General features: G+C 40.9%; 2 protein-coding genes across 3 annotated transcripts in view; both read left to right on the top strand.

Annotated features, from left to right (window-relative positions):
- Nucleotides 1-24,635, top strand: part of LOC145443656 (uncharacterized) — a 79,236-nt gene that overhangs the window by 26,261 nt on the left and 28,340 nt on the right. The window lies entirely within an intron of this gene.
- LOC145443701 (uncharacterized) lies at nucleotides 5,273-6,501 on the top strand. Its single transcript, XM_080321646.1, has 3 exons — nucleotides 5,273-5,616; nucleotides 6,015-6,197; nucleotides 6,263-6,501. Exons 1-3 carry the CDS (start codon nucleotides 5,547-5,549, stop codon nucleotides 6,367-6,369), a joined length of 360 nt encoding a protein of 119 aa, XP_080177772.1. The 5' UTR covers nucleotides 5,273-5,546; the 3' UTR covers nucleotides 6,370-6,501.

Below are 24,635 nucleotides of genomic sequence, written 5' to 3'. Positions count from 1 at the left end.
CAGGGTGGGACGCGAGTAGATTCTGTTTTGTTTTCTACCGAAGGGAGTTATTAGTTCAGGGGGGTTCAGGTCAGCGTGGATGGGGGGGCAATCCCACCAATGACGGCCTATGGGGAAAAGATCTAGTCGCAGATCATTCTTACCTAACCAAATTCCTTTTTAATATATATGACCACAATAATTCCAAATGTATCCACTACAGAAATCATATACTGTGCCTTAAAAGGCCACTTTATTTTCAGTTTCGCTGCTTTCGGCAGCTTTCGCAGCTTCGAACATTTTTGACCTCCTTGGGCGCGCGTAACTTATATGGGTGGTACGCAAGCACTGCATAAAACCTCGAAATGGTACGTGGGTGGAAAAAGGTTGGGAACCACTGCCTCAGACCGCTCCTTGGAGTGTCAAAACTGCAGCTCATTAGATTGACACATTGTAAAGAGCCGTTTTAATTATTTTAGAGAGTGATGTCCGAACTTGCGAATACGCGACTGTTGAAAGATTTCGACGTGGAAATGTGGATATCGTCGCAAACAGTTTCGTAGAACCAATATTAGGATATAATGTTTGCTCACCTGAATAGTTACAGCACATTAAACAGCTGATGGGGCGCGGTAAATGAATCCAAACCACAGTAAATAGATAGCTGTCAATCGGCAGGCCGAAAATAACTTTTAGAATTATGATATTCATCCCGGAGATCGCATTCGGCGTGCACCATAGTTACAAGAATTCGATCAAAATACCGCGACTGCAGAGTGCAGGTGTGTCCGCTTACCCTTTGTGATCGAGGAATACGTCGAATAGCCTAAGTTAATGAATTCTTACGATCACGGTGAGTTGATTCCGCCCTTTTGCTACGCGATCCAAATATTTTGCTCTGTTGATTGACTACGCAAATCAGATTCTACTTTTCATTCCAGTCATTCCATGACATGACCCGCCCGATTCACTTTCGTGTGTGGCTGACTGTAGTGAATACTACACCGATTTACGTTAGAATTGTCAAGTCATGGAGGGGAAAATACTCGGGGAAATCCCACTGGAACAACGATTCGGCTGCAATGAACTGACAATTGAGTCATTTGACCTGTTGCGCTATTTCCGACCTACCGCACGACTATAGGATTAAAGCCATAGCGATTCGGGTATTGGAGTCCGTATTGAGCATTTTGGTGATTCGATTCGTGAAGTGAGAGATTAGTTTTGAGTACTGAAATTATATATGCTTCTTATCATTCTTAAAGCGAAAATTGTCAATGCGTTACTCTGTTGCCACCGAGGGAACCATGAAACCTGGACACGAAGTTGGGGAATCATTCAATAGATGTTGCGGGAGTTTACCACGTTCTTAGCAACGGAATTTCGATACAGTATTTTCACCGGCCTGTAGTATCGTCTCAAATTACAGTCACATATTCGTGTCGGAAAGTGTGAAATAACATAAATAAGCGGTATAAGTTGTTTGGTGGTTGCATAGAAAAAAGGTATTTGGATGCTTCTAGGCCTAGGGTTACCATACGTCCTCATTTGGAAGGATTTCTCCTCTTTTTTGACGAAAACGAACATATCCTCCGATGACGCCCAAATTCCCTCCTTTTTGGCAATTCGTCCTGCTTTATAGCTTTGAAAGCCAGGTAATTGTACATGGACAACTAAAAATGTCATTGATGACACGAAATCTGGATTTTACATGAGGGCGGGTTTTTCGGGAGTCAAGTTGGAAGTATGGCCTTATTTTTTTAGTCGACCCAATAATATATCCCGTAAAAATTTTTAAATTACCCGCTTTCTCGTCCGCAATTGTTTCTTTAGTAATTTGTAAAAGTGTCCTCTATTTTTCATGGTAACCCTAGATCAGTGGTGGCAGCCTGCGGCCGTAGAAGGAAATTTGTGCGGCCGTGGCACGCAATTTAATTAGTATGTGTTGGCGGCTGCCGACAGACTAATTGAATTTTTGATTGGTTGAATTTTAATTGAAATTGAAATTTTCTTCGAGCTGCGCGCGATTCAATGCTATAGTTCATAGTAGCGACCTTTTGCAATCTGAGCCCCACAGTACAGACGCGAACAGTAAAGAAAATTGATGCGCCCCATATGTACATACCAACTTGGAATCGTGTGCTTCTCACGAAAGAAATTTGTTTCGTTTTGTACGTTTAGGCGATTCCAATATATTTCCACTATAGCCTACCGACAATCCTGATGCGAGGTCAAGAAATAACAGCATGCAACAAAGTGACTAATACCAATTAGTCCACCCGAAGATGCATCATCATATGCAACTTTTCCTAAATTTCCAAAGACACTACCTTCATCAACTCCACCACTGAATCTGATCACATGGGCTGATAAAGGATAAATATTTGATTGTAATATGTGAATATACTTGACGAAATTCATTTTTGAGCCATGACGTTTCCTAGTACTTATTCAAAACATGGTCACTCGCGATTTTAGTGCGTATAGTAAGCCGATATGAGAAAGTAGATTACTCCGAAGTTCACCGGAACTGGACATCGACATCGGTATTTGGCGCCCAGTTCATCACGGCTTATGCACTGGAATGCGGCCGTGAATAGCAGAAAGGTTGCCCAGAATGCCCACCCCTGCCCTAGATGCTTCATACCCCACTTACTAGTATAGATGATGGCGTCATAATGAGTGACAATCAAATAATCGACCGATGCCACGCTTCATACACTGCTCGGTTCGGCATAGAATCGCTCAGGTATTCGATTTTGCATTCTCAATTTTCACCATCAGGTAGGCTACATTTGCTTTCGTGACGAGGTAGCGTAGTGGTACGATTCACAGTTGCAACACCAATGTGTTGAGGGTTCGAGTCCGATCATGTCGATTCCAGAATCCCTTCCCACGTGTTGGAGGCTTATCTAGGCTCCTCCATCCCCGTATGCGGTGTGTTTAAAAGCCTTACACCGTCCTACGAGTCGGCAGTTGAAGAATCGTAACACATAATATCGGCCCTGTGCAAATGACCATTTTATGGTCGAAAACCTCCATGAATACAACAAGCAGCAAATGTGCTGTCGGGGTTCACCTTGTGAACCTAAAAAGGACTCATTTTTTAACATTCTGACTCGGAATCGTATCACCCGAAGGTGTCCAGCCCTACTGGTAGCATATTACTGTGGTAGGGGTTCTCAACTTTCCTTGTATAACGGGCCGCATTTTAACAGCAAAAAATGCGGCGGGCCGCAGAACATTATTACCACGTATTTATGGGTTACTATTGAATTTAGGCTACTTTAGTCGAATTACCAGTCGTATACGGGCATTTAGTACGTTTTTATGCATTCTAAGGCATTAATAGACATTGCGTGGATACCGTTCGTAAATTTGCGGTCGCTGTTTTTGTGAGAATATATTTTTCCAGCGGCGCAAGTAATGGAGCTTACAATCCATTCGTAATAGCTGATTCGGCATATGCACCTTTAAACCAACCCGCCCACCATATAACGGAACTGTATGTTGCAATGCGTGAGCGAGAAAGTTTAAAATTACGGTAACTTTTTCGTGACAGAGGCCATTATCACTTTAGGCTCTCGGTGATATGAAAAGAAGTCAGGCGAAAAGAAAGATATGAAAAGAAGTCTTTGCAGTCAAACCAAGCAACCCTTCTCCTTTCCTTCCATGGCTGAAGCCCTGCACCAATAGTTACAGAAGTCACCTTGGTCAAGTAGGTGATTTACGCTGGTCCTCTCTCCCCGTTTGCCTCGCAAGCATTCCCAAATATGTTCACTCTGATAAAATGCACCCAGATAATTAATTAGCTTTTCCATGTCCGTGGAGTTGGTGGATTTGTCCAATGCTAGGGGGCTAAAGGGAGTCCATACGCGGTAACGCGTTTCAGAACATGCGATAAAAGATCGGCTGACTTTGCTGTAACTCTTCTGGTCACGGTTGAATCAGATAACTGTAGCTTCGAAAATTGATGCTGAGATTCGGAAACAGCGAATATTTCGCACAGCATGTTAAAGCTTTATTGAAATAACACCTTCTCTAGCATATTTCTTTGGTTTCGCGATATACCAAGCAATTTCGAACGATGCGTCTGTAAAGTCGTCGGCAATTTTAACAACGCCTCTAAAATATGGATTTCCGGCTTGACACCTAGCCGGTAACGTTTTCTATGATCAGGCGATATGTATAACGATACAGAAGAAACTGTCGCGGTATCATTGCTTCTACGCTCCGTTACGACAACTGTTCTTCGAGAAATATGACACATCGGTTTTCCATTTATATCTGAGAAAACAAATTCATTTTTCCACGCAGAGTAACATTACAAACCCAATTTTCGCTGTTTAATTTGCCGTTCCTTGTTCTTGTTTCTGTTCAAACCATTCCTGGTGAGTCAAACGCTCTTTAATGTACTACACAACAGCGGGATTCTCTTGGAACTAGAGTCCATCCAAATACCCATTCAAAACAATAACAATCAACTCGAACACATATCAAGAAACTAGAACACAATAAGTAGTCAATTACAATTACAAATACACTTAATATGTAACAATACAGTGCCAGTAGTAATTGCGTTCACAATGAAAGACGTCACGGACCGCAAAACAACCGTCTGCGGGCCGCGGGTTGACAAACCCGTGCTGTAGTCGTATAACAATGAATGTGCCAGGCAATAAGACTTGAAGCATTATTCCAGATAACAAAGACGTCAGGGAAAAATTATATACTTGATGCGATCATCGGTACATTCACAGTTCCAGATATGTCGGCGATAAGTAGGCTACGGCTGACCGTCTTCTTATGTAAAGAGAACTAACCAACAATTCATGATGATAAAATTATTATTATTTATTATTATTTATAGTATTATGTAAAACCTTTTTCTATCAGTAGACGCCCAAGTCGATGTGGTTCCGACTATGGTTGATGATTCGGGGCACATTACTGACGCAACATATTGCAAACTTACTCAACATCAGTTCATTTACAGGCACGGAAAAAGTCTGCTTGAACATGATTTAGCACGGACGCTATTGCTGACAATCCATGACATGACATGACATGACATGCCCCGATTATATTATTGCAATTGGTTTCCTCGTGGTTCCTACTGGGATTTACCAATAAATACGTCGACCTGCATTTGCAGATTGTATATATTTCTGTCTCGGCATGAAGGCACAAATTTCTTGCTGACTATGGAGTTACGGCATGAGGCGTGTCATGCACGCTGTCTATACACAATACTCTCGTTTCTTGCGTTGCAATACAACCCGTTCCTTCTTGAGTAATATATCGTGCAGTAACGCATATATACAGTACATAATTTCTCCGTATTGGCTTGAAATTATTTCACTCCCAGTATGTAAATTAACAGTGATTGACGAAGCCAATGTATTCGGGAGGAGAATAGATCTGGCTTTATCGCAAAATATGATATATAAAGCGGGCGAAAGTCATGCTACGATATCAGTTCACTTCGTTCGAACGTATGCGAAGGGCAAATTGAAATAACTGTACGTAAATTCGGATCCTGTCTCACACTTAGAATATCTGTAACCATGAAGGCTGTTTTTATATTGGCTATCGTTTTATCCGCCATTTTTTTCATCGGAGTATGTAACGCTCAAGGTGAGTGCATTTTAAAATTATTAAAACTTTCAGTGTTAGCCAGTTTGATGACACACTAGGTCAGTGGTTAACGCAGCGGTAGTACACCGCTCACTGCTGCAACATCAATGAGTTGCAGGTTAGAGTGAGACCCAGATGGAATGAAGATTATACATACCTACCTATAAGTGTGGGAGGTTTGTCTGGGATCCTCGTCGCCATCTGATCAGCGTAAGCCGTGTCTTACAACAGTCAAGTAATATTATGGACCTTGCTATAAATCGGAAGCTAAGGATTCTCAAAAAATAGTATCGGCCAATTGAAAAATGACCTATATGATGTCGAAATATCATCTGTATCAAGCAGAAACAACCTGTGATATTTACGAAATAGAAATGCCTGGTGAATTTGAATTTCAGATGAACCGGACGCAACCACGGCGACCGTTGCCGACGCAACCACGACCGCTGTTACAAAAGCATCCGCGGCTCGAAGATTGAAAACCCTTGAAATCGAGGAAATCTGCCAAGTCTTTTTTTGTAAAAAAGTCAAAATAAACGGACGAGTAAGATACCAGAAGGGATGTGCCAAATATCCGAAACGTAAGTGCATTATACAAGCTCAACGGAAAGCTCGATTTGCAGCGATTGATTCGATGTCTTCACAGGATTTCGGCCAACTTGCAAAATGTGCAGGAGGAACTGCAATATCATGCGTCCAGGCCCCTTTTTATCAGGTGCGTTGGAAGCAACTTCCAACAATTCTACGTCATAAAAGCAAATATTTTGCTGTATTTCGATGTATGGTGAAGACGTATTTCATGTCCGTCGCGTACCTCCGGCGCTTATCATATTAGATATTTGATACTCTCTATATTTTCTTAATCAATACATCCTGTAGAAACAATGTGAGTTTGTTGAAACGTGAATATTGCTTTTCGTTCAATTTCGCAAAGTGAGTGTAATTCAGAATGATTGGAACTGCTAACCAGTTATACACTGCGATTTGCAGCAATGGGCGTTTCGATTTACAAACCAACACACCTCAGTAAATTTGAGATAATATCAGACAAAGACAGCGAACTGGAATTAGTCAAAGGCCACCATTGCTAAGATAACTGCCACGGTTAAATTTGATTATGCATCGCACCAAAGACAGCAAACTTAAAATGCAAGGAAAAATTTACCAGAATTCCGCGATAGAAGTACATGTATGAGAGAATATATTTATACCAGAGGTGGGCAAACTACGGCCCGCGGGCCGCATGCGGCCCGCGAAATTCTCAAGAAACGTTGGAAAGATATTGATAAAATGCGAACTAAAATCAAATTACTGTGAGTACTTGATTAAACTTTTCTTCATACATTTTAACATGATAACGATTAGTTATATTCTTACCATATTTTTTATTTCTTTGATGGCGCGATAGCATGACCTCGAGGCCGTGCATTTTTAAAGTTTTCAATTGCTGAACATCACAGACAGGGAGACGTAAATAACTTAATTCGGACCACGAGTGTGATTTTAGGATAGCAACACGAGCAATTAAGTTTATTACTTTTACTGCTGTACTTGGAAAAACCTATTCGCGAGTGTGTTAGATAGATTCGTTCTTGGTATGTGTTGAAGCATTTATATTTATAATATTTATAAATTGTAGAAGCGTATTTAAAGTTTTGGTTATGATGTGGTCAGCGTTGTGAGTCCTGGAGTTAAACCAAGAGTGCAATCAGCAAATCTATGAACAGATGGCTGCTCACAGACTCAAATTCACGTCCAGTTGTAAGAATCGGGACAACAGACCTTCGTTCCTAATTTTGACAATGAGGACGACCAGCTTCTAAATTTTCGTCAATGTTCCTGACGCGTGTACGTTATCATCACATCAATGTTTAGTTTGTTTTAAATATACAAATACATATATAATATTTCCTTGTCGACGGTCACTACATAATAACAAAAAAAAGAGTTTTGGCTTAGTATCCTAATTTGTTATAGTGCGGCCCGCAAATGAATTCAAATGTTGAATGCGGCTAGCGAGCAAAATAGTTTGCCCACCGCTGATTTGTACCGTCTGTCTGAAGCGGGGCTGTAATGATTCTAGTCGCGATTTTTGATGACTCGACTTCACTTCAGTCATTGTCGTAAAATAAAAAAAATGACTCGCCTCCTCTTGAGTAAATTTATGCATTAACTAGACTTGCGTACACGAGTGATTGCACAGGACTCGATCAAGTCATGTGACTCGAGACAGGGGCAGTGAAGGTAGACATTTCATTGTAACTTTGAAGAATAGTAAAGTTATTGGTGTTTCGTCTATAAGTACTGGTACTTGAAAAGTAAGGCCAGGAACAGTCAAGAGTGAAGAAAATTAGAATATTAAGAATTATAAGCAATATCACTCGAGCAGAGTTGAAGTCATAAAAGTGGGTTGAACATGACTGAGAGATTGAAACTTAACAATGACTTGGAATCAATGTCCCCTCCAAGCTGGGCACGTGCGCAAATGCGCAGTCTGACGAGGTCTCTACGCACAGAATATCTATGTTGACCACTAAAGTGATGACCTTTTTTTCCGTCGTTGCGCATTGTTGTGCAAGGGTCTGCGCAGTGAGTTGGTGAGTGTGCGCAGACTCGTCAAAGATTGGAGGGAACATTGCTTGTAATTGAACCTGAGTCTCCACACCACGACTCGGACTCGACTTTCGGCTCCCCGACTAGGACTCGGATGTTGAATTTAAAATGATTCGACTTGACACTATTTTTGCTGTCGACTTTTTAGCTCGGCTCACCACCACTCTGTTAGTGAGGTTAGCGATGAGGAGCCCAGATATACACCCGGCAGATAGAAAGTTGGCGCAGTCGAGACTCGCACCAACAGCGATTGGCGTCGTGACGGTGTGGCTTAGCACACTGTGCCACTCGCTTCCCCACACAAAACTAGCCTCTTTTAAATAGGACTTGGCATGTTTTTTGTCCTTGAATTTTTTGCGGGATATACATCGACTGGGAAACAATTTTGAACGAAAAATTTGTTGACTTTGATTTTGAACTTGATTTGGGGTAATTTTGGCGTGCTGATTCCGAAAATGCCGCTGATTTTCTTCCATCACGTCAAGTTTTTTCTCTACTACATATGCCGAAAACATGCAAATTTTCACGAATTTCACGATATTATTTTTCCATACCACGTAAAAATTCACACTTTTACCATATAATAAGTTATATAGCCAAGGGCGCGATTGAATTATTAAGAAAAAAGGTACTGATATCGATCTAGGTTGATGCTTTCACCCAATTTTGGTTAGAGGGTGCACTCATCCGAGGATATTTCAGAAACATATTTGATGCAAACTGCAGGATATGGCAAGAAAAATGAACATTACATCAACTACCAGCTATAGGTCCAATGCCCCATTCAGCTTATCCAGTGTAACTTGCAACTCATATACGCTCGATAATTTGGATCAAGATGAAGATCTTAGGGATAGCAGGCCTAATGATGAAGATTTTGAAATCGAAGATGATTCAGAACGTAGAGTAGTCCATCAATAACTCGTGTAAATATGGCCCATTATAACGTTTGAAACTACCGTTTTGCAATCTAGCATTTACCCTTCATATCGTAATCTAGCAGCCCATGGCGTTTTCTAATCTGGAAAAGTGGGCTATGACTTTTTGAGCGTTAGATCCGTTTTAGCAGACCATCGTTGAAACTGTCTCTAGACAAAAGACATAAAATACATTTTCCGTTTTTCTGATGTAGTATTGGTATTTCTCGTTCAATCCGCAGTATCATTACTTAGAGTTCTAAGTACATTCAGGTTTTTTGTCTGAAGAACATATATGTTTGAGTTTAAAAGCAAGTGTAGCATCGCCCTCTATTTTCCTAAAATGAAATCACACTTCACACAATCACACATTTTTACGTTACGTCATGTTTTTGATCATGGTATACGAATCGCGCAAGGTGTTAACATGGTATCCATACAACTCCTCCGTATTGCTCTTCGACTAAAGGAAAGGCCGTAATATGTGTGAGGGAACATGCCATAACATTTTCTAAAACGGGGTGTTGGAGTATACAAAAGATTAGTATCTCATTTCCGTAGCAAAACTATCATTTCCATCTCATGATGCGGTCGAATGCTCATGCTGTCGGAAATTTGTATTTTCTGGGATGCATCAATATGCATTGTACATGAAGCTCTCTGCACCTTCCGCATTGCTGTATTTGCAGCTTTTGAAAGTCCATGCCCCCTAAAAGGTTGAAAATCCGTCCTCCTTTATAGCTTTGACAGCCAGGCGATTGTAGCCTACAGGCAGAACTAAAAAACGCAATGCATGACGCAGAATCTGGATTCATGACTAAAAATATCCTTGAAACTGGTCTTCTGAAGGTCGATTTGATTCGACCTTTTTTAGTCAACACAACAGTCCGCACAACAGTCCGATTTTATAAGTTTTGCGATTTGTAAAAAGTGTCCTCTTTTTCGAATGTCAAAAGATGGTAACCATTTCACTATATGCTTCAAAGCTTTAGTATGCTCGGGCTCTCGGATGCATTTTGAATTTGCTAGGATATTCTTTCAATACCGAGGTATAGTTACCCAGGAGCATCGCATGAGTCTTTCTTTCCTCAACTCACCACCACTCTCCTCTCACACTCCCACAATGATGTATTTTGAAAAAGTTTACTTTTGTTTATTTTCGTTTTATATGCTACAATAATATTACCACTGTGTACATGGGTAAAATTGTTATTTCTGATCACACTGGCAACAATGAAAACCGTCCTTCACTACTGTTGCTGTCTTTTATTTACTTGGTGTATTTCGTTACTTGTTGTTGTGCTACTCGACTGAGAGAAGAAATTGATTCATATTAATATTAATACTGCCAAATATGCTTGGGTGACTCGGGCCTAGAAGACTTCGGTCATATCGGGTCCCCCAGTCTACACCATGTAGAACAGTGGTTCCCAACCTTTTTGTCTTCATTCCCCACTTCAGATTTATTTCGAGCCTTCATTCCCCACCAGGACCGTAACAGCACTTCGTCATCGCCCACCAAAAAACGTTGGTCTTGGGTCCCCACAGGGTGATAAACCCCCTTAGCCCCGCTGAGCCTGTACGCTTTTCCCCGCTGCTTATCTCCTACATTGGGTCTACTGTTTAGTGCGTCGTCTTATATCGACTAAACGCACGAAGCGTGAAACATTTATATAATTTGTGTTTGAATCGGTCAATATGATCGGGAATTGCATATATTTTGCTATCAATTTTTTATCCCCTCGTAATCAGATTACCGGTAGAGCTGAGTGAGGTGAGTCGGAAAAGGTAGGACCCCTAAATCAGAATTAAACATCTTCGGGCGGACCCGTTGGTATATTGACTTCGTTACAATATGCTATTTCGTTACCTCCTATATCTGTTATGTCAAAAAATATGGAAATCGCCAAAATAAAAGGCACACACGATTTCAAATTGGTCTTGCTTTAATTGCAAATAATTTTTTCCTGCGAGATGGCATTTGTCCTGTGGGGTTCAGATCGCCAGGAGAAGAACATTCGGTGCCAGCCATTTAGCCGCCTATGGACAATCAAACATATATGTATAAGTATATTGTATATATATCGAAGTTTTCAGTCACCACAAGGGCATTCCTTTTCGGCCAAGGTCGTATCGCTGTTGTTCGTTCTGGCACACTTCTCGCAGTTGCATGTTACATGGCCTATAACTTCATATGCCACGGTGCGTCGTGGCGCAGTAATGGCCGACATCGAAGTCTCCATTTCTATAAATGCTACTATTTTCGTGGGGGAGGGGTATCCAATAATCAGATATCCGTCAATAGTAAATCGCGCAAAAGCGCGAAAAATCTTTGAAAAATGACATAAATTTCTCAAGAAATACTTAAATTTATGTTAATGCACGAAATAATTTTGGGCCCCTTCGAGCTCGCCCCCCACAATTGGGGGGTTTGAGGTGCGGCAGTTACGGTCTTGTTCCCCGCTACCCAAGTTTTATAATCACAGAGCAGCTATTTGCTGGTTTAACTACACAAGACACACATAACCGCACCAGTACGCAAGACAATCGCCTATAACTGCAACATAAAACGTATTGTGAACCGATACCAGTAACGCTCAGAATTTCGCGAAAGTTTTATTTCACGTCAAACTATTCGTGCTGGATGCGTTTGTGACGCCATGATTGACCAATGACCATCCAGAGTTAAAAATTAGGTTTTGTGAACAACACGCAATATAATTTTCGATACATACATTCCAGAGCAGTGAACTGGTAACGGTAATTGCGCATGTGTCTCCGTGAATATGTAGACTGTCCTGTATATAATTTTGAACAAATGCGTCTATTCCCCACCAGAAACCATTGAATTCCCCACCAGTGGGGAATTCCCCACCGTTTGGGAACCACTGATGTAGAATATGGTTAGGAAAATATTTAAAAAAATATGTACTATTGGACGTGAATGTTTGTGGACATTGCCTATACTATATTTCATGGTTGACGAATAAAAGAACTCTCTCTCTCTCTCTCTCTCTCTCTCTCTCTCTCTCTCTCTCTCTCTCCTCTCTCTCTCTCTCTCTCTCTCTCTCTCTCTCTCTCTCTCTCTCTCTCTCTCTCTCTCTCTCTCTCTCTCTCTCTCTCTCTCTCTCTCTCTCTCTCTCTCTCTCTCTCTCTCTCTCTCTCTCTCTCTCTCTCAACAACACTGCGACAGTTATTAGGCTCATCGCTATTTCTGTTATTTGGATTACATAATAACCGGCATCTTATATCTGACCAAGTCAGATTTGTTCAAACTAGCTATTCAAGTAGTTCAACGGTCCCAACCTTTTTCGTCTGGTGGACCCCTTTGGCTGATATTTGACCTAAAATCCTCCTAAGAAAAAGTTAGCCAGTGACTAAAAAGGTGCTTTTTAACTCACAACCATTTATGACTGTGCAATATATGCCCAAACATATTCAGATATGCCCAAACTATGTCGAATGCGGACCGTAGTAGTAAAGTAACGCGGGCTTACTTCCGTATTAATTACTTAACACTAGGTGGAAAATATCTAAATCAAAAGAAATTGGGCTCGTCACTTTCCGTTGTGGCAACAATGCGCTAAATTTGGCCTGTTTTTCATCGGTCAGGTAGCTGCATGGTAGCTCCTGATGAAAAATAAATCACGTTCGCTTCCGATGGCCTGGAGTTGAATCGATGTATTTTGTATGTTTTTCACGTTAGCTTAGATGTTGGCTTAAAAAAGGTAGACATTTCGCCTTGTGTCGAATTCATTATGACTTTTCCCTGCTGAGTAGCAATTTGGTCGAGGAGAGGCTGTTGCGGGCCCAAGGAAATCATCTCGCGAGCCTCACTTTATCAGGGAGTGGAATTTCTACGGAAAGCATTTAAACATACTACATCTAGCTAAATATCCGCCAAAGGAAACATACAACTAAAAGAAGTAGTTAAATGCTCAACAGTTACACCATCAAATTCTAAAAATTATGTGAATCCATTGTACCTTCCGATAGAACACCAATTCCAGATTCCCCCAGATTCCCGGTTGGGAACCACGGAGTTAGTTGATGATCAACTAACTAACGGTTTTTTTGAGTAGTTCTAGTTCTAGTTCTAGTTGCGGATATCGAAAAGTAGGTAGGGAGATGTGGCAACGATGGTTCAAAAATTGGGAAATTATCTCTGACCCCAAAATGTTCAGCCGATCTTTCGCTGGCTCAACACTTTGATACGAGCTCTACCTATCGCGCATATATATTATACATGGATATCCGTCTTTTCAAAACATATTTATGAGCGTTCAAAATTTGTTGCTCGAACGTGTCATCGGTCACTACTCAGTGGGTCCAAAGCTCCATGACCCGGAGACATATGAGACATACTCTCAAAAACTCAAATGCTATAACCTTTATTGCTGTGTAATATAATCTCTGCATTTGTTAGAAAAGTCCCATATCCCGATAACCATCAAATCTCTGCATGCGGTAGAGGTACTTAATTTTGATGTAGTCCATCCTTGCAACCATGCAATAATATATATGACTTAATCCAGCGCCTGGCTCAAACCTTGACGTGGTGTGCTGGCTCATTACTAATGTCAGCCGATATAGCTTTCCAGATTGGTGTGGGTCTATTTAGCATGCCGCAGTTGTATCGCTATTATATTATTTCACGCTCCATGGCATACATCTTCAGCATGAAAGTATCAGCTATAGTTAACTGGTTCACTTCTTTTATAATTTAATAATTATGAAAAAAGAAGGCTCAAGAGCTATAGAGCAGTTAAACATACCGGCCTGCGTAATCCCGTCCCATATGGCGCACTAACATCAAGTTTGTAACAATAGATGTGAAAGGGGGGGTCTGGGGCAATGTTCCCTTTAATTTTTCACGAGTCTGCGCAAACGCGCCAACTCACTGCGCAGGCCCTTGGACAACAGTGCGCAACCAGGCCCCCCATAGGGTGATATATCAGACTTCCCCTTGGCCTGTGCGCTTTTTGCCAATGCTTATCATATAGATTGGAAGTCCGTTTGGTGACTGTGGTGCCTGAACGCGCGAAGCGCGAAAAATCTATGTAATTCATGATTGCGTAGGTATATTGCTAGCAATTTTTATGCTCTCTCTGCTCACCTAATCAGATTTACCGGTTGAGCTGATCGAGTCAGGTGTGTTGGAAAAGGTATAGGACCCCTAAATAGTGATTAAAGGTCTTCGGGCGTACCTATACTTATGTCTTCCGTGTTCACATGCTCCGACAACCATTCCATGTAAAACGACTCGCACTTCTTTGTTAATTTGGGTTGGTGAAGGGATGAGCATGAGAAACTACCCATTCGTTTTGTCATCATTAAAAGCGATCTGTATAAACAGTGACAAGCAGAATTAGCGAGTATTCACGCAACGTTGGCCACTTGTACGGAGCATGGACCGGAGCCGGATTGGATATCCGGCCGGATTTTTTAAATTTTGGCCGAACTGGATCGTAGCCGGATCAGTATTTTTTCAGTTACGACCGGAGCCGGATCACTACTTTTTTGATATGGCCAGAATCTTTATGGATAAGCATGACTTTTATAACTAAATAATTTCCAACCCACCGCACACAAGTAACTGCCAAGCCAGTGCGAAAATAAACGAGGCATATTTATAAATTCACGGAACCCCCGTACCGTGTAAGGCCGGATTTCTGGCCGGACTTTTACATTTTTGGCCGGAGCCGGATTGGAGCCGGATCAGTACTTTTCCTGATACGATCGGAGCCGGACCAAATAATTGAACAACCGGATCGGAGCCGGACCAGAAAATTTGTCGATCCGCTCCGTACTATTGGCCACACAGGCAAGCAGCTAGCCAAAACACTTGTTGCGACACAAATGAACGCTTGTAACCGCAAGTAATATAGACGGCGAATCGTAATTTTGTGCGACCATATGTGACGTCACAATATATCCGTGTACACACATGGTGACATATAGATTACTAGTAGACATGCACAGTTGCACACACGACTGGCACGAGAACGCACTTCAAATCAATACATGCGATCGATGTAGGCCTACCGCGTTAAAACACTGATGTGACGTCTTATCAATACCGGCAATACACTAATTACTATCAAGACATACAGTAATTTATATTGATACGAATATTCAAGTCTGGCCGAAGCAAGAACAATATTAGCGTATGACTTTATCGACAGAACATTCCCGTTCAAACGAATCGAATAAAATCAAAATTTGTGCTGCTGAAAAGCTTATTTAATTCAATGCTCCACAGTGCGCAGTTGAAGCATATGCCGATAAACGTTTGCAAGGGGATGGATTTTTTCACAAATATTGGTGCTTGTACTTGCATATTTTGCATATTATCCACTGCCTCACCTGCCTCATTGGACCGCACGTCACTGGTTTGCCTTTATTCTGGGTTTCGCGAAGATGTTGAATGTAATCAGCTTCCAAAATAGCCGTGAGTAAGTCTGGGCAAAGGTGCTGACCTCTTTCAGTTTTGATCTGGGTCACGGAATATTTTCAAATTGGAGATGGATTCGCGACCATAAAAGGTTGGAAACCACTCGAAGTGGGGTGTTTATAAAGCTCCGAGGTGCGCACCGGCATAAGGCTGATAAACAATCTTATCGGTGTAACATGAACATGACTTAACGATGTACATTGTACAATTACGGTCCCTGCATTTTCGAAGTCATCATCCTCCACCAGCTCTACCGCTAACTCTGATCATATGGGCGGACTATATAGTAATGGAAGAACCAATATTATTGACATGAGTCATTCAAAAAAATTTACGACCAGATGCATATAGAAAGCCAAAGTGTACTAGTCAGCCCGCACCATTTACCGGACCACGACCTGACATATCGATCTCGCCTTCCGTCACATACCACTTCATATTATCTTCTTTTACTTTCATTCAGTGTGCACTGTGCAATTGTGCATGCCTCCTCTTTACATCGCCTAGGCCTAAGACTAATCCTAGTCGTTTCGGCATCTCCCTATCATTCATTGTATTGCAGTCTTGTGATGTTTTGAAGTGATGAAATTTTACGAATAAAATTGAACTTGAACTTGTATCTTATTGGATGCGAAAATGTCTGTTTGGTGCTGTGAAACAACTTTGCTGAAACAACCAAAAATTTCTCTATGCCGTGGGTAAACCATATCAATTTACAGCGTACCTGCGCTATCACATATCACTATCACATTTTACTATCGCATTTATTGTAAAGTAAATTATCGTTGATCTGAACGATTGTCAAATAAAGACTCTCTATTTCTCTCTCATTGCTTCGAGAACGTGAAGAATTAGTCAAGTGGAAAATTTCAAGACGGGCGCGGCTTTTCAAAATTATAGCGTAGCTTTTGGCCGTTGCCTGCGCAGCATTCGCCTCTTGCCGTGTTTAGCTATAGATTACTAACCTACGTATTTACGTAGTAGGTCAGTAATCTAAAGTTTAGCTCCGTTCCTTTATTCTCGCCCCGTCACCATGCAATTAGAACAGTATAGACAACCGTCTAACATTGATGTTGAAAAGCAAGATTTCATGTAGGGATTGCAAATCTTAGCGTAGGAGCTTGAATAGCGACTGTTGAATGCACGTTGCACATGCTCCTGTCCTCAGTGTCCTGCATGACTTTATGAAATTAGCAACCTCGATGCTGACTTTAATAAAAACATATCTTAGCTGCATTGTTCAGGATGCCCTGTTTTCACAATGAATAATGTAGTGTCACATCTTATATATGTATTTCTGTCTTTAGCCTGTTGCGAATTAAAGAGCTTCTTAGTTAGAGGCACAGAACTCCAATACAGCATACGCTTTACAATTGAAAAGTATATTCATATTGAAATAAAGCCGAATATTTTCGGCTGATACTCGTCAGGGGTAATCGTCAGCAACTAGTAGAGAATTAGAATTTATAATTGCTGTAGAGTCACCTTGCAGAGCCGAGCGGGCATCACCGAAGTCAATGTGTGAACAATTGAACATGAACACCCCAGCACCCCTGTTAAGGTCTTAGTGATTCTGATTCCCATGACAGTTGATGGCTTCAAAAGAATTCCGGCAATGTTAAATGTATCACCTGTAGGCTGTAGCTGATGTCGTATAACTTTCCATTGACTCACACTTGACAGAAGATCAAGACATGGAACGAGCATACACCGTAGTAGGCAGTGCAGTATAGATGAGCACTGCACAATTATACTGATCTCCGTGGCTTCGACACGCAGAATGACAATCAAGGAGAGCCTCAACTTGAGTAGGCTAGCTGATAATTTGATCCTTGATATATATGAGGGTTGAGGGACATTTAATCGATCCTTTTTTGACTGGAATGTTTGATAGTAAAATTCCAGAGAGCTTGGTAGCCTGGTAAAACTTGATCGGTTAGGATTTGCGACACTTTCTCCGCTGTTATTGCTTTTCTTACTACTTGCTATCAAAGTGGTGTGATGGTTGCATCATATTGTTAGTAAGACTTATAACGTATCACACATTTCAGTAATCCCATGTCACGCTTTCGTAATGTTGGAAAGTCAAACTGATTGTAGGCTAATCATGAAGATACTTTTCTTATCAGACTTAGAAATCTTTGTTCTACAGTTGTACACTTGAGAAAGAGAAGGTCACTCGGACTCTTGTTTTAATGCTAAAAGCCAACCTAACCAGAATAACTAAATGTACGACCAATTAACTTGAATAAGAAAGTTTCATAAGCCCACTGATTCTTTCCACCCTAAATTTGAATATTGATTTTCTCTATATACTGTAAAATATTGCTTACTACACACCTCCATACAGGCTGCACAATTTTGCAAAAATTTCGCTTTCTGGGACCTGAGCCCTTCATTTCCGATAAAGAACACCCTCTTTTGAAAATGTTATCAAAATACTGTAATGCAAGTTCAATTACCTAATCTCCATACACAGGTGGTAAAGGTTGATCATTGCTCGATAAAAGTACAGATGGGGTATGAACTTCATGAAGAGTAGCAATGCCAGTATATGGATATGGAGTACTGGTATGCGGGGAAAAGAATCGTCTTGAAGGATGAACTTTTTGAATGGTAAGCAATCGATTAGTAAGCTCTTGGGCTCAACAGAATTGACAACTACTCGATTTCATTGTGTATCAAGCTACCCCGATATTATGCCACCTGTAGCTGGTGACACAGTGTCTCGTCGCAAGCGATGATAATGTAGAACTTGATTTGGGTCTGAATATTATAGTCTGGTGAAATCAATTCATCGTTACGTCCCAAACCAAACTTGTCCATTCATCACAAAGGCAATATTGTTTGCGAAAGAGGAATATGGTTTCCGTGAAACTGGGAGAGAAAAGTCCTGTATGGTGAAGCAGTGCGATACATTCATTTACGTCGAGACTGGCAAACGAACGGCCCAACGGATGATTCCATCCGGCCCGCCAAGCTATGCTGAGTAAATGCTTCTATCCAGCATAGACTCTATCAAAAGTTGAGATTTCAAATAAATAGCCTACTTCCGCATGAATATCCATGCCAAACATGTTCATATCAACCATATGCAAATATCTAACTATCCAACGGCAATATGTGTACTTGTGTTTCACTCCAGTCGCCATTAGTAACAAGTCTGTGTCATCGACACTAAGTTCCAAGAAGTCCGCACACCGCACACTCGGTGTACAAAATGTAGTTATTCTGAGGCAAAAACGCGAATGCGAAACAGTTGCATACTCGAAGAATTCAATGCAAATATCTGCTATATAACTTCTGACTCCAAAGATCCCTGGCCTCTCGAAACCATTTGGTCTATTCCAGTTGTTCCCAAACTGTGGGCCATGGCCCAATAAAAGGCCACCAAGACATTTTCAATGGGGCACCGAGCCATTTGAACAGATTCCGCTGGTTTGTTAATCCGTAGATATTATGCGCTTTGATAAAACAGAACAGTTGCAAAACAATAATCATTTAGCCAGAAAATCATGGTCTCCCAACTCCTAATAATGAATGGGTTTTAGTCAAGTTACGGATGGATGCAAAACACATGACTGTTCAATGATATAGACTAAAACTCTTTGTAAACAGATAGGCCTAGCATAGTCATGTAACTGGTTTTCAACCAAAAGGGATCATTTTCCTTTTTTGAGGTGGTCCCGGAGGTAGTGACCTTCTTTATTTAGTAACTAAATCCCGTAACATGCTGTGAGTTGGACCAGGCAACGATGTTGACCACTATTTTAGTGATCAGTTTACCAAATTTAGATGAGTGCTGTCGGAAATTGGACCGCGACCACAAAAAGCTTGGCAACCACTGTCATATACTGTTCATGAAATATGCATGCCATATTCAAAAATTGTTATTTGCAGTAAGATAATTTCTTCAATCTCTCTTGGTTCAGCGTGGCGGTGCAATAACCTTTTTCAGTGAATTCAAAATAGTATTTTATATGTAGAAAACCGAGTAGTAATTTAATTATATATGAACCAATTTCAATATTAAATATTACAGATAGACTTGATAATGAATACATTCCACTGAATAACTAATGTATTGATGTTGAGGTAACATTTGGGCATCATCTGACTGAACTGGTCAGCAAGCAAACGATCATGGTTGAGGGCGGACGCTTGACATACCTGATTTACATGCTCCCCAATATCGTACCATCTTAGTACCACGTACCAGTCACAAAGCTATGGAACTATGGTACGATATTCAATACAATGTGCATTTCGTATAATGATTCACTGTATGACATTATTCGGCTATTCGCAGTAAGCGTATAATGGCTTAAAGCCGTAACCCCTGTTGTTACCCTGCCGGGCCCAGTGACTTACACCACATTACACCAATACATCATCCAGATAAACGTAGATGTAGTCAATAAGATCTGATGAATCCAGGTTGGAACTTGGTATATCTAGGACAGAGGTGGCAGCCTTGGTGGGCCTCATTTAGATTACTTTTGTAGCCTATGGCCGTATTCTTCCAGGGCATAGCTGTGATGAACTAACTGGATGCAAAATACCTATGTTCAACTGTCAATGTCCATTTCCGTTGAACTTGGGACTATTCTTCTTTTGATATCGGCCTATTAGGCCTATACGCACCCAAATCACGAGTGATAATGTTATTAATAGTTAGTTATTCAGATTCACGAATGGATTCCGTCATTATTAGTAGCAGTGACACCTATCACTATCGAATATTTATCCTTCCTCAGCCCATGTGATCATATTCATCGGTAGAGTTGATAGACGAAAAGCTTTCAAAAATTTAAGGCAAGTTATGAATGATAGTGCATTTTCGGGTGAGCCAATTGTTATTAGTCATTTTTTTGCATGCTGTTATCTCTTGACCCCCCATCAGAATTGTCGATATAGTGAAAATATATTGGAATCACCCAAATGTACCAGAAACGAATGTCTTTCGTGAGGAGCACACAATTCCGATTCTGGCTCAGATTGCAAAGGGCTCTACACCATCCAAAAATCAAAAAATGAAGCCAAATTGAATCGCGTGGAGCGCGAATAAATTTTGAAGATGAACTAAAATCTCTCAGTATTCAACTCAACATTCGAGAATGAATTCGTAATTTCAATTTGCATGTCAACAGCCGCCAACACATACTAATTGAATTCTGCGTAATTTCAATTTGCATGTCAACGGCCGCCAACACATACTAATTGAAGTCTGTGTCGGCGGCCGCACAAATTCCACTCCACGGCCGCAGATTGCCCGCCCCTGATCTAGGATATAAATATGATACCACCATGCATTAATAATTTTAACCATGTTAAGATCGGGGGGTCGGTCTGATTGCGTGCTGATCATATGGAGTATTGACAGCATAGAGCAGGCCTGAAATCACTCCACAATATGAGCATCAGTGTTTGCTATGTGTAGAAAATCTGGAAACTGTACCATTCTCACACAAATTCCAAATCCAGTATGGACTATTGCAGTTTGCAGTAGGACGTAAATGGTGAACACTGAACAGTTCAAAAACAAGTACCAACCATCAAATCTGAATGTCAACATATGCATTTGCTAATTTTGACATAGCAACAAACTATGTCGGCCTAACTTGTCTGTCTGGCTCATATTGCGCACTTATCTGTCCATTTCATCTACCAGCTCTGTGTTTACACTCAAGGTCACCGCAAACCAGAGATTTCTGTTTTGGATCATGGTGGCCATTCCCAAACACCAAACACTGTAGTTTTTTTACCAGTATTCATGATGTGAAGATTTGCTTGGTAACCTATTTTGATAAATGATGTCTAGATATGATGTCTTGTAGACAAAAGTACTGTAGGCTATATAGTCTTTTGCGGTTCGTGGACTTGTCAGTGAAGTATCATCTTAGTCGGTTACACATTAATATACGACATACCTTTGGGTTGAAAATTGTTAGGCTCCTTTGATATTTTCATCTTGCTTTCAAATATGCGCATCAGAGAAACTTGGTTCTGTGTCATTCTAAAAACGGTTAGAGAACTGTTGATCGATTTTAACGCGCTGTAAACAAGGGAAAAGTTTGATAACCAAGGGGTAGGGCATAATGCATATTAAGCATATAGCTTGTTTTTGTATGTGTAGCTTCTGTGAATGTTTAAATGGATTCGTGATTGAATTGAGATGTGTTACAACGCTTACCCACCCCAAAACATATACTGGGACTGGTATGTGATATCTTGCGACTTGTGTCTGTCATTCGTACTGCAATCTGACTGTGGTGCTTAATGTCCGTTAGATGTCAGTAGAGGATAATAATATCAATACCCTGACTGTGTAAATTTAAACCTAGGGTCACTAGACAGCAAATAATATTTAATGACGAGTTAATTACAGAAAATTATAGTGTTAGGCTATACTGCGAGAGCAAGCAAAACCAGACTTATGTCGTAGTCGAGCGATGTCCAATTATGATGAACCATATTTCCCATATCAGCCGAAGTTGAGATGCATCAATAATGTCCTAATGTCATCCTCCCATATATGGTATCGACTAACCTGTCCTGTTTATTTGTATAACGAACTTCAGTTAGTGATCACATTCACATGACAGACTTTTTTTGTTTTCTCGATTCTAAGTAATCCATAGATGACATGCGTATTGTTAGCCATGGGTTGGGTAGCCAATAATATCGCGAGTGGAGTGAGAATCGCGGTAATTAGGTAGCGCGTGCGTCAACCGTAGACGCTGATTCCGTTCACTGAACAGTCCGTTGTATATTGATATCATATTCATTGCTTTACGATTTACGCCCTTGCGGTATGGTTTCATCTGTTGAGTATTCTATGATACCATCATATTCATTGCTGTCCATTGAATTGAAAATATCGGATTAGCGACGCCGTTTTTGAAATGTCATCTTATGCTATACTCTCTATGAGTCTATATCAACGACGGGCAACATACCGCCCGCGACGTGATTCTGAACGGCCCGCTGCCGCCCACAGACACTTTCCGGTCGTACATGATCATGATCATGCAGTCGGAGCCCGCGACGATAGTCTGCCGCATTTCCCCACTACTAGCTTACTACGTCAAATTTTGGTGACGGTAGATTATTCTTTAGTGTGCGTGTGTGTATAATAGCGTGCTAGAGTGCATCTAACGCGTAAGTTCGTCAACACGAGAAGGCTTGCATTACCGGCACTTACGCATGAACTCAACCCTAATGAATTGGTATGTTGGTAGATTTGAAAAAATTCCAAACCCCTCGTTCATATGCAATACATTTTACCAGAGCCTCGCAACATACGAAGAGATTTTGAGGGGCTCGCAGACAGTTTTCGGTCTTGCATGACAGTATGGCCCGGGTTCATAGTCTGCCGCAATGCTCCACTACTTGTTTACTACGCCAAATTATCGTGACAGTAGTTTATTCTTTCTTTTTCATACACAAATAACAGTGATTGTTGATTTTTTTGTGTGTGTCATACCTGGACCTATGCAGCCAAAGTTCAAAGAACTTTTATCGACCAGAGATGGTCTCATTGACTTTACCAGCTTTTGAAGTACATAACGTTAATAAATTCATTGAATACTGTTTTGGTCTCTATGCTTCAAACTTAAAGTTGACATTAAATACGATTAATCTTATAGGTGGATAAATACGCGTTTATTGTGTCGATCTATGAATCCGGCACGCCAAGTTCTTCATTTTTCCTTCTCATATCCGGCCCGCCGACTGAATTAGTTACCCGCCCCTGGTCTATATTATACTCCGCAGACGGAGTTTCATTTATTGATGGTAATATTCGCGAATTCAAGTATAGATCTTCCGGGTAGGGCAGCGTTCTTCAGGGACAGTGATTTCGCGGATATTACCGTCAATTGTGAAGATAATTCATTTCGATCGGCGGAGCATAATATATCTGTCTGGAGAAGAGCATGAGATAACATGCCAACATACGGCGTCGCTAATTCGATATTTTCGATTCAATGTATAGCTATGATGCGTTATAGTACGATTGTACAATGTACAGTACATGCAACGGTGTCAATGTGTTGGACTATAGAGGTGCGTATCGCCGGCGATAATAGTGCAGTCGTCTGTGTTCTTAGTATCTGGCGTATAATAGTCTTTTTGGGTTACCAGTGTCATTAGCCGATAGATAATATTTACTTGAGATTGTTATCACTTCTCACGCTCCCATGACTGCCGTTGCGTAACGTCATCTCTTATTCTCTGGTGTCGGCTAGATTGAAAGCACTGCTTGCGACTAACCGCTACTTGAAGGTTAATAATTCATTTTGCGGTCCAGTGTTTGACGCATGCGTCTAGCGACAAAATTTGAAAACAATGCGAATAGAATATAATTATTAGCTTGACTCCCAGACGCGTAGTTTTATTGCTCGTTCGGTGCAGGCTTCATTACGTCGGAAGATTCAGGCTACTCTGGGCCAGCGAGCTGCACGAATAAAAATTTTACGGTTCAGATATCCTTGATAGTAACTCATCTGCTTTCAGCAGTAACTTACGCCGTTGACCTTCGATCAGTTGGCGGTTCCAACGTCCGTAGAAACGTCACGTTTATGGATATTCCATCAATATTCACGATGCCAAAACGCACTGTTGGATTGCGAGTACTTGCATCATGCAATATGTTTTTATTAGTAATGGCTTCTACGGGCATGAGTGCATGGTTATTTGTATATCGTAGATTTTTTTTATCCTACTTCTACCTTATTGATTAGTCAGTTGTCGATTTCAAGTCTATTTGTTAGATATCATAACAGTGGTTCCCAAAGTTGGGCTGGCTATGGAATATGTGGAATTGTTTGGGAAAATCATTAAATTATTACCTCACTGTGTGAGTAAAAGTCAGATTTATGAATAGGTGATGTGATGACATCTTTAGCAGACGTACTAGGTGCATTCAATGGAAAATCGTTAACAACGCTCCGCTTATGTTCATTGTTTTGCGACATAGAGTTTTTTAACTAACTAACCAATCAATCAAACAAATAGAATAGACTAATTTTCAG

Source organism: Botryllus schlosseri, chromosome 7, assembly GCF_051294905.1.
Source record: "Botryllus schlosseri isolate E-star chromosome 7, Bs_hap1, whole genome shotgun sequence".
NCBI lineage: Eukaryota > Metazoa > Chordata > Ascidiacea > Stolidobranchia > Styelidae > Botryllus > Botryllus schlosseri.
Note: the sequence above shows the minus strand (reverse complement) of the source record. Positions and strands in the feature narration are given on the sequence as shown.